Source organism: Zea mays, chromosome 2 (genome assembly GCF_902167145.1).
Source record: "Zea mays cultivar B73 chromosome 2, Zm-B73-REFERENCE-NAM-5.0, whole genome shotgun sequence".
Lineage (NCBI taxonomy): Eukaryota > Viridiplantae > Streptophyta > Magnoliopsida > Poales > Poaceae > Zea > Zea mays.
Window position 1 is genome coordinate 5,572,451 of NC_050097.1, and position 11,508 is coordinate 5,583,958.

General features: G+C 48.1%; 1 protein-coding gene across 1 annotated transcript; it reads left to right on the plus strand.

Annotated features, from left to right (window-relative positions):
* Positions 1 to 4,458: 4,458 nt before the first annotated feature.
* LOC100191370 (uncharacterized) lies at positions 4,459 to 10,437 on the plus strand. Its single transcript, NM_001367456.1, has 2 exons — positions 4,459 to 6,178; positions 9,498 to 10,437. The coding sequence occupies exons 1-2, from the start codon at positions 4,633 to 4,635 to the stop codon at positions 10,055 to 10,057; spliced, it is 2,106 nt and encodes a 701-aa protein (NP_001354385.1). The 5' UTR covers positions 4,459 to 4,632; the 3' UTR covers positions 10,058 to 10,437.
* The last annotated feature ends 1,071 nt before the right edge of the window (positions 10,438 to 11,508 follow it).

An 11,508-nucleotide genomic window follows, 5' to 3' on the forward strand; every position in this document is an offset into this window, starting at 1 on the left:
AGGCCGCCTCGGCCGAAGAGGCCGCTCTCGGGTTTTTCTCCGGCGACTTCGGCTAAAATTCACCGGACTGTCCGGTGTGCACCGGACTGTCCGGTGAGCCAATGGTCGGCCGGGCCAACGGTCGGCCGCGTGATCGGCGCGCGACACGTGGCCGAGCCAACGGTCGGAGGGAAGCACCGGACTGTCCGGTGTGCACCGGACTGTCCGGTGCGCCAGATCTGCAACGGTCGGCAACGGTCGGCTTCGCCAATTAAGGAAAGGAATCGGGCACCGGACACTGTCCGGTGTGCACCGGACTGTCCGGTGCGCCCGACGACAGAAGGCAAGAATAGCCTTCCAGATGTGCTCTCAACGGCTCCTAGGTGCCTTGGGGCTATAAAAGGGACCCCTTGGCGCATGGAGGAGTACACCCAAGCATTCTTTGAGCACTCTTGATCACTCACACATCAATCTCGCGCACTTGTTCGACATTCTAGTGATTTGAGCTCCGTTCTAGTGTGCTAGTCTTTTGAGCTCAAGTCTGGGTCTTGTGTGTGCGTATTCGCTGTGATCTTTGTGTCGTGTGTGAGTTGCTAATCCCTCCCTTGCTCCGTGATTCTCTGTGAACATCTTTTGTAAGGGCGAGAGGCTCCAAGTTGTGGAGATTCCTCGCAAACGGGATTGAGAAAAGAAAAGCAAGAACACCGTGGTATTCAAGTTGATCATTGGATCACTTGAGAGGAGTTGAGTGCAACTCTCGTCCGTTGGGACGCCACAACGTGGAAGTAGGCAAGTTTTGTACTTGGCCGAACCACGGGATAACCACCGTGTCATCTCTGTGATTGATTTCTTGTGGTTATTGTGTTTTGACTCCTCTCTAGCCACTTGGCCATAATTGTGCTAACACTTAACAAGTTTTTGTGGCTTAAGTTTTGAAGTTATTCAGGATCACCTATTCACCCCCCCTCTAGGTGCTCTCATAGAGTCTTATTGAGTCTTGGCATAGGGCATTAATGACGATAGGCCCAAACCCCCGAGGCCCCTCGCGTCCCGAAGCAGTGGAGCAATCATGAGAGAGTTCCTATAGTCTTATTGAGTCTTGCCATAGGGCATTAATGACGATAGGCCCAAACCCCCGAGGCCCCTCGCGTCTGAAGGCATGATGGAACATATATGTTCGAGTCAGATCAGACCTTAAAACACGCAACACAACTTAGACGTTAGAGACCCTACGATGGCCTCAACGTCTCTAAAGCACCCCCAATCTCAGCTCACAGAGGTTTTTAGGCCTCGGCCTTTCGGGGCACAATGCATCAACAAAAAAAGGACTTTGTGCATCCAAATGTAATTTTGTCTAGTCATGGAAAGGTTTAGTGCCTCTTTAGGAGAATTCTTGGACGCTGCGGGTCCTGGTTGTCCAACCCTGACAACCCATGTGCTCAGCTGATCGGCTCCGGCTCCATCCAGTTTAATGAATTACGGTCTCATAGATGATGGCTCCCTGGGAGGAGCCGCATGAAGGTGGCTCCATGACCAGAGCTGGAGCGGCTCTTTGTGCAAGAGACAGAGCGTTTGAGAGCCCTTCCAAAGAGGCCCTTAGTACAACTAACCATCATGCATTTTTTATGAAGAAAACATGTATAGGTATTTGTTCTTATATAGTCTGTGGTGGTATGTATAGAGGTGATAATTAGCTCTAGATTTTACACTACAAAATTTAAGGATCGAATCGGATTAGTGTCGAACTTATATTCCTATTTATTATTGAACTACAATTAGTTAATAGTCCTAACTTATAGTGAAGAAACATTTGAATCGTGATCTATAAGCACTCTTAGAGGGCTCTGAATTTTTACCAACTCCACGTAAAAAAATACTAATATATGCGTTCAAGATAATGGTAGGGAAGAGTAGCATTTCAATTCCGATGGGCGATGCGCTAAACCTCTTAGTAGGTGTCCTCTGTGTTAGTTGAACGTACAAAGGGATTTGGTCCGGGACTGTTTTGGATTTGTGATCCGTGCAACGCCAAGATCACTTGATCATCATCGGACTGAACTGACTGTTGAAGTGCAGACAACAAACTGTCCAAATAGAGGCAGTCATTTCTCAGTTAAAGTTCAGATGGTTGCAGTGCAAGCCCCTGCAGACAAAATCCTCCAACACTTCGCAGAGCACTATAGTCTGTATCTGCTTCGGAATTAGGTAACGTTCAAAATTCCCGTGAGCCCTAAAATCATGTGCCGTGCCCCGTGCGTGCTTTGGGAACGCCGAGGAACCGAATATCCTCATGGCCCAACCGGCCGCGTCGCGATGTCATGCTAGAACGGGCCTTGCCTTCGCTGAAGTATGGCCCAAAACGGCCGGCGAAAGCACCTAGCTGCCCGGCCCATGACTGACTACTTACTTTATTACTGGCACCGCTGCTCCGATCCGATAGGCGATAGCTGCTGTTTCTGCTTCTGCAAGACTGCAAGCAACTCATTAGGCAGGTGCTCAATCACATCCGCGTTCGGGCGGCACTGTTCCATCACATGCATTTTACAAAATGGACATGACTTCTCTAGGCCTTGGTCCAGGCCTAGCAGGTCAGGTGCTACGATTTTGAATCACATGTTTTGCCACACGACCAAGCAACTGAGTGAGGACGTACGGGGGAAGCAGGGGAATTAGTAATGACTCACTCATGGTGAATGCTGAACTCTTAATACTAGCCGAGAGTCGGTTGCATCGTCGCTTTCCTTCCTTCATTCCTTTTCAGCTGATGAAAAGCTCTTGTTTTTATTTTTTTATTTTTTGCACGAACGTGGTTCAGTCGGTCACCGTCCAGCATGAGCCTCCACTCCAGAGTTGCTGACGGCTATCAGCCTTCAGACCAGAAAATTACAGCGCTTGATGCCAACTTTTTTATGATGGTAACCTTGAGTATAAAGCAAGGTTAGCATTTGGTACGATGCTAGTACTGGTGACTGGTTCTATCTAGCTGTGTTTCGGAAAACTGTGCAGAATGATGCGCGTCGTTGGGTTTTGAATCCGTGTCATTATTACGAACGCAGGGGGGACAGAGGCGTAGGGCCACAAACTGACGAGATGGGGCCAAAACACAGGTCAGTGCCGCGTGACTTGAGTCGGATCGGAGATGCCACTGGCCATGGGTGTGGGCACACAGGCAGTCAGGGAAGAAAGATGGAAGTGAAGAGTGCACGTATAGTGTTCAACTGCTGTCTCTACTCTCTACTCCCTGCCCCCCATGAATTTGCCGCAGGGCACACCTCCTCTCTCACTGGATCCGACGAGCCGTGCACCGCGCCAGTCTGGCTGCAGCAGCACCACAATACCACATGTTGCTTTGCTTCGCCGAGTCGAGTTCACCAGGACGGAAGGGACATCTTGCACGGCGAACTGAGCGTGTGGCGGTGTGGGAGAGAATGTGGCGATGTCGCCGTCGGTGCCGTCTGTATGGTGGACGCTCTGCGTTTGGTTGCAGTGACATCGACATGGCGTATGCATTTTTGGCGTGGCGCCAAGCGCAACAGCTACGAGATGCGGTGCCGAACCTGTCTCACGATCTCACTATCTACGCCCGTGGATCCGCGGCCCACCGGTCAGCGAGGTGAACGTGACCTCGGTCGCGCCCGTTTCTTCTTCTTCTTCTTCTACCGGGCGTCATGCTCGTGCGTAGGACAGGACAGCGGACAGCTAGCTATAGCTGCTTGGGCGTCGGCGGGGCGGTGGAAGAACAATTCCCGTCTGCCCGACAAAAGCAGCCCAAATAATTTACCAGCAGTCACGTGGGCCCCGCAGCTCTGAATGAATGTCCGCGGGTCCTCTGCCTCCCCTCCGACTCCCCCGTTGGCAGTGCACACAAGAGGGCCCCGAGTGGCAGGCACGGTAAAAATTCGCATTGATGAGGTGTGTACGTCACTACGTCGTCGTCAGTCTTAAAAACAAAGTGGCCCCGATAGGAGTACAGCGTCCTGCTATGCTAGCTAGTACTGTAGCTACCGCGCGAGACCCGCAGGTATCGAAGGGGCAACGGCTCCTTTTCAAACATTCCCCCGTGCAAATCCGTCGCTCTCGGCATTCGGCTACTTGCGTTGCATGGCTCCAACGTTTGCCCAAGTGCTTGCTCGTACACGAAATCAGCAACATATTATTATTATAGAAATACTAGAAGTTGGGTATAACGTGGCGTCAAGCGGAGCAATCCAGGACGAGGGCTCCGGTAGTTAGCCCTGTGCGTGCCTGTCTGTACGCTTGGCTGATCTGCATTTCGTTTTCAGAGCTGTTGGTGCTCGCCATCCCAGACAGCGTTTCTTCTCCCATCCGTGATCTGCATTTGAACTGCCAAGCAGCTAGCTGCGTGCGTGCTTTGCCGTTGCTGTTGCTGTCCCCGCTAATGAGCTCCTCCGTACACTTGGCCAAAGAAGCACGCTAAACTCCACGTACCACCCACGTGCCCCGGCGACCACCCTCTGACCCTCGTCCCCGTCGTTCCCCAGATCTCCTCTCGCATCTCGCATCTCGGCGTGCCACCACCACTCCGCTCCACCGCTACACTGAAACCAACCACCACGCCACGGCACGGGCACCACCCAAACCCATCCCTAAATCCCGAGCCCCAAAACCCCCGTACGCGCTCGCCGCGCCGCAATGGCACACCACCGCCGCGCCCCGCTCCTCCCCATCCTCCTCCTCCTCCTCCTGCTCGCCACCACCACGGAACCCGCGGCGCCCGGCGCCGCATCGCACTCGGAGCCGACGCTGCCAGTGCCGCCGGTCCAAGCCGCCGCGGTGCCCCCCGCCGCGGCGCTGGCGTCGACGCCTCCGCCGGTCTCGCCCTCGGCCGCGGCGCTCGCGGCATTCCTCGCCAAGGCCGACCCGGCCTCCCGCCTGCGCCTCCCCAGCCCCGCCGCCTCGCCCTGCTCCCGCCCGGGGGTCACATGCACGGCCACCGCCCATATCATCCGCCTCGTCCTCGAGTCGGCGGGGCTCAACGGGACGTTCCCGCCGGGCACGCTCTCGCGCCTCGCCGAGCTCCGCGTGCTCAGCCTCAAGTCCAACGCGCTCCACGGGCCCGTCCCGGACCTCTCCCCGCTCGCCAACCTCAAGGCGCTCTTCCTCGCGGGGAACCGCTTCTCGGGGCCCTTCCCGCCCTCGCTCGCCTCCCTGCGCCGCCTCCGCTCCATCGACCTCTCCGGGAACAGGCTCTCCGGCGCGCTCCCGCCCGGCATCGAGGCCGCCTTCCCGCACCTCACCCTCTTCCGCCTCGACGCCAACCACTTCAGCGGCACCCTCCCGCCCTGGAACCAGTCGTCGCTCAAGGTGCTCAACGTCTCCTACAACAACTTCTCGGGGCCCGTGCCCGTCACGCCCGTCATCTCGCAGGTCGGCGCCGCCGCGTTCGCGGGCAACCCCGAGCTCTGCGGCGAGGTGGTCCGCCGCGAGTGCCGCGGCTCCCACCTCCTCTTCTTCCACGGGGGCGGCGCGAACGGTACCGCCGCTCCCCCTGTGCAGAGCGCTGCTGCTAGCGACAGCGGGCCGCAGCGGGAGAACCTGAGCGTGCCGGATTCGTCCGTGCCAAATGCGAAGAGAGCGAGACGGAGGATGACCAAATTGGCCGTCGCGGTCGCTGCCGGGTCTGTCCTCGCCGCGCTTCTTGTCTACGCCATGATTGCGATGAAGAGGAACAACAAGCGGAGGCGCCCGAGCACCGCGTCGTACGAGAGCCCCAACCCCAAGAAGAGCGCGCCCGCGTCCGAGGTGAGCAGGGACAATGCTGACATGGGCTACGTCGAGTGCGTCCCCGACGAGGAGACGGCGGCCATTATGGTGCCGGAGGAGAAGGCACGGCGCCTGGAGCGGAGCGGGTGCCTGACATTCTGCGCGGGCGAGGCGGCGAGCTACAGCCTGGAGCAGCTCATGCGCGCGTCGGCAGAGGTGCTCGGCCGCGGGAGCGTGGGGACCACATATAAGGCGGTGCTCGACGGCCGGCTCGTGGTCATTGTCAAGAGGCTGGACGCCGCCAAGATTGGCCCAGCGGCACTGGAAGCAGAGGCGTTCGAGCAGAACATGGATGCTGTTGGCCGACTGCGCCATCCGAACCTTGTACCACTCCGAGCATTCTTCCAGGCGAAGGAGGAGCGGCTGCTTGTGTACGACTACCAGCCCAATGGCAGCCTCTACTCTCTCATCCATGGTAAAGTTCCATGTTCTTTGCTCAGTATCTGAGTCGTTAATTTTGTAGTACACCATAATATCTTATATGCTGTAGTTGTTTGGACAAACTAAACTCATTGGTGTTGGGAACAATTCTAGTACCTGCCTTTACATGTTGTACTACCACTAGATTATTAGTGGCCTAGGCTGGCATTAGCTTTCTAAAGTAGGGATTCTTCACTCCAACAAGACCACATATTGTATATTGAAATTCAGAAGACTTGGGCCACGTGAAAACCAAGCAATAGAATGTGATCGCTACTAGTGGGCCTATATCTATATGTAACTCTGTAAGGAATGCTTTATTGGTATCTTTTCTCTGAGAAGTGAGAACCCATTAAACAAAGCATACATGCATTGTTAAGTGTCCCTAGCTACATATAGAGCTCAACTGTTCAAGTGCACTAGACATTTTATATATATTCATGGAACGAAAACAAAGTGCAAGGCTGCTTGTGATGTTTTACTGGCAAGTAATCACTGACAATAGTCTGGAGTTATGGATGATATTGCTTGTCCATTGGATAATGGTTAGAGAAATTGTTTAATACATTTAGGAAATAACGGAGTGTATTTAGCAGGCAGTGAAAAGTTTCAGTTGAAGTGTTGAACATCCACAGTACACTGGTTTTGGGGAGTTACATACCTTGGAACTTTTGCTGCTCCTTACCTTTTCTTTTGAGGAACTAGAATAGCTTTGCCAACATTTAGCAGCCTTGTAGTTGTTAAAGCGATAATTGTTATATAGAAGCTGACATGATACTGATGAGTGCTTTTGAATGTGTGGATTAGAAAAACTAAGGTAATAGTAGATTTTATTAATTTCTTAAGTTGATTTGGCTGTGAGCCACATTTTGTGTTGCAAACATTATTATATGTACATGCTAGCTAAATAACACACTTATTTCATTGGAAAAAACTGTCCACAAGCTATAATATGTCAAGATATCCACATAGAGATGGCACTGAGTACCCGAAACCCGAATACTCGACGGGTTTTACCCGATATGAAGGCGGATACGGGATGATTTCTCTACCCGCGGGTATGTTAATGGGTAAAAACCTCTATACGTTGGGTAGACGGGTACGGGTTGGTACTACCCATACCCGTCTATCAATGTGTAAAATATACCCGCATCAGTACCACTATAACCATCTAATAGAGCCCATCTTAGCTAAAATAAAACTCTTCTCTAGCTATCATTTGTCTAGATACCAAGTTGTGCAATCATATGATTTGTTATATATGAAGTTGAAGTTGTTTTTGTATGTTTATTTAATATTTTGAGTGATTGATATATTGGAATTTAAGACTTTCCTAACGGGTACGGGTTACCCGACGGGTAAAAATACCCGCGCGGGTACGGATATGGGTAAGATTTTATACCCGCGAGCATAAATGGGTAACCCGACGGGTAGAATTTTTTTTATGGGTACGGGTATGGAATGATACTACCCGACGGGTATGTACCCGTTGCCATCCCTATATCCACACCTTTTTAGTTCATTCTTGAATATTTAGGTCATAAATTGCATGAGTAGATTTTTTGTTAATTATTCTTACCTTTCCAAACTAGGCACTCTTGACCCAGCATGGCTATTGTATGAAATTAAGAATATAACAGCACGAATATCTGGCAGCAAAATGCTGATGCCTAGTCAAGTAGTGAACCCACTAAACAAAACGTATATGTGATGCTTTATGATTTTACTGACTACTTGGATTTTTTCTTTGTCAACCCACTAAACAAAACATACCTGCATTTATAACTCATAAGTGGTCACTGGTCACATATATGGTCATCTGACTAATGATTTGTTTATATTCTTGAAAGTAGTAGCTGAGTTGGTTAGGTGGTCTGAGTAGCACTGCTCAGATCATGGGTTCGACTCTCTGTGGAAGCGAATTTCAGGCTATGGTTAACAAAATACGCCAAAGCATAGGTCTAAGGTCCAACCTCGGTCGCGGTTGTTCTCACATTGGCTACGATGCCGCTATGTATGAGTGGGGCAGGGTTCGTTGGTTTTCTCAACATGTGCGAGAAGATCTTCTTCTTAATATAATGACAGTACCCCCGCTGGTCGAGTTTTTTTTAGGGGAGGAGATGAGCGACAGGAGCCTGGCCGCACCTAATGTTACAGAATCTTCATTAGTACATCTCATAATGTTTCAGTAGTCAGTAAAAATCATAAGTAAACAAACCTTCTCAACCAAATTCTAGTTTTTTTTCGCAAATACATTTCTTGGTTGTTTAATATTAAGTGTCTAAATAAAATAAATATGGTATGAACAGTTGATCTATGAACATTGTCCCGTTTTTATCTCCAATCTAGACATTTTTTAGAAAGGAAATTTTTAATATTGTTACATTGAGATGATACAAATCCTCGAAAATGATTCTTTCAGCCTCTGCCTGACAAGATGTACACAACCATCAAAAGAGGGAACCCCACACACTCTAGTGACTATTAATTTTGTTGACTAAAACGCAACCCACCTAGACATTTAGCCTTTTTCTAAGATATAAAGTTTATTATAGATTTTTAAGACAACATCAAAGGTGACAACATTTTAAACTGATATTAAGCAAGAAGTGCCCCCCAAAAAAAACACGCACACACCCTGAATCCTGGCTCCATCCCTGGTGGATACACAAGGTTGCATGTGACACTTTACTGACTAGTTTTCATTGCCAAGATTATAATGATGATATTGCTTTATTCACTGGATGTTGGGATGATAAATCATGTAACATTATTAGGAAATAACAGAGGTATGACTGATTTTCCATGGGCCATGAAAAACATCATTTGAACCACTACAATAGACTGGCCGTTGTAATTTTTTGGTTCATGACTTCCCCTTTCTATTATCCTTTTGCTTATAAAAAAAGTAATAATACAAGTATGGACTTAAATGCTGGGTCCATAGATAGTGTCATATGTACTTATGGGTTCTGATTGTAGTTTTTTGGTAACAATGGTATGCTTATATAATTCAGACTTTGGGTAATATTGGTGAGTTCTTAGGGACATTATAGTAAACCAGTAGCAAGAGAAGGTTTATTCATTTCTTTATACTGATTTGATTATGAGCATTGCTAGGTACCACAATGTCCTATTCATACTCCAGCTGAATAAAACACTTGTTGCATAGCGAAGCTAAACAAAACTCTTCACAAGTTACAACATATCAATACACACTTTTATGCATTCATACTATATTTGTGCCATAAATTGTATGGATATATGTTTTAACAATTGTGCTTAATTGTTCTGTTAATGTTTGTGAACTGCAGGTTCAAGGTCATCTCGGGCAAAACCACTTCACTGGACATCATGCCTGAAGATAGCAGAAGATGTTGCACAGGGTCTTGCTTACATTCACCAAGCTTCTCGGCTTGTCCACGGGAACATCAAGTCTTCCAACGTTCTGCTTGGTTCAGACTTTGAGGCTTGCCTTACAGACAATTGCTTGTCGTTCCTCCTGGAATCATCAGAAGTCAAAGACGATGCTGCTTACAGAGCACCAGAAAACATGAAATCCAACAGAATGCTAACGCCCAAATCAGACATATATGCTTTTGGTGTCCTCCTCCTTGAGCTCCTTAGCGGAAAGCCACCGCTTGAGCATTCAGTCTTGGTCGCAAGCAATCTTCAAACCTATGTCCAGTCAGCGAGAGAGGATGAAGGAGTGGACAGTGATCACATCACAATGATCGTGGACATAGCCACGAGCTGCGTTCGGTCCTCACCAGAAAGTCGACCCGCCGCCTGGCAAGTACTTAAGATGATTCAAGAAGTGAAGGAAACCGATGCAACTGGTGATAATGACAGTGATCTTACCAGCAACTCCTAGTTGCCTGTGTGGGTCCATCTCTGGTGGATGAATCATTCCTGCTGAACGGATGTAGACTGTATAATTTGAAGTGAGGGTGAACCCTAGATAGGACCGTAGGAGAGTACTGCAATAGCATAAGGATCTCTATGTTCGGTGTGGTTTGAGCTAGGGATGCTGTAACATATTATAGGATTTCTTATTGTCAGCAACTCAGCATGTTCTGGTCTGGTTCTACTAGTGGCAGTTTTAGCACCAGTCTGTTGTGTGAAAGTTTATTAGATTGATAGTAGTGAAGCCACAAAAGCTGTGTGAAGACTGAAGATCTGGTTTTAAATTCTATTACCAGCAAGTATTGTGAGATTTTCATGAAATGATTAGTTGGGGATGGAACGGTGAATATAACTGTCTTTTCTGTTCTCAGACTAATCCAGTTCTTCAACTTGTCTGGTGTCCGAAACGCGACATGTTTGTTAAGTGGTAGGAGCCATGACCACCAGGCCTCTAGTGCCATCTAGCACGGACTCCTCCATCCCTAACTAAATTAGTTCGCAGTGTTATCCGAATCCTTTCTTAAAGAAATCAATTCCTAGAGGCGCTGGAAGCTTGAGTTAACACCATGTTGCAAATGGGTTTGGACATTCCAGCGTCAAGCAAGCTGATGGCGAGCTCGGAGAGCAACGACACTGATCAAGATGCTGGATAGAAGTGATGGGGTTTTCAGGCGGATTTGAATATTTCTGCTGAAGAATTGTCTTGGAGTTTTTGGCGTGCTACTGAAGCTAGTAGTACGATAGTTGGTTGCCTTGTTTTAGTTTTCCTCTCAACTTTTCTTGTCATTTTTAGTACGGTGCAATCTTAATCTCAAGTGTCCTTTTAAATTTCACTCTCTAAATTATTTTTTAGAGAATTATTTATATAAAAAAGTTTTCTATATCTTTTTAATCTCCAACAACCTTTCTATATCTTATTTGTACTCTAAACAGTTATTCACGTTTTCTTTATTTGACTAGCAAAAACACCGGAATAATGACTATTTAGATAAGTTGTTGGATAGTGTGTGTTTTTTTAAAAATAATTATTTATATAGATTAGAAAGAATATAGAGTCTTTTGGAGTTGCGCAGGTGGTCTAGTGCTCTTTTCTTCTTTCTCATCCTGATGTTTTTTTTTCCAGCCGACTCTTGTATTTCCGTTCTGCGAATGGAAATGGACTTCTCCTGATTCAAAATAATTCATTTTTAGAGTTACCTTACGTTATTTAAAAAAGAACAAATTTGTAGAAAAGAGCACCAAAAACCTATATCATCAAGTTAATATCATTAAAAGCGTGGCATCCATGAGAAAACGTGCAAGAACTACGGATTTACACAAAACACATGCTTATAAAACCCTGGCCTACCAAATTATCCTCACAGTCCACTGATGAAATTTAGGGTGACACAAAATACGCAAAAAAAACCGGTAAATGAC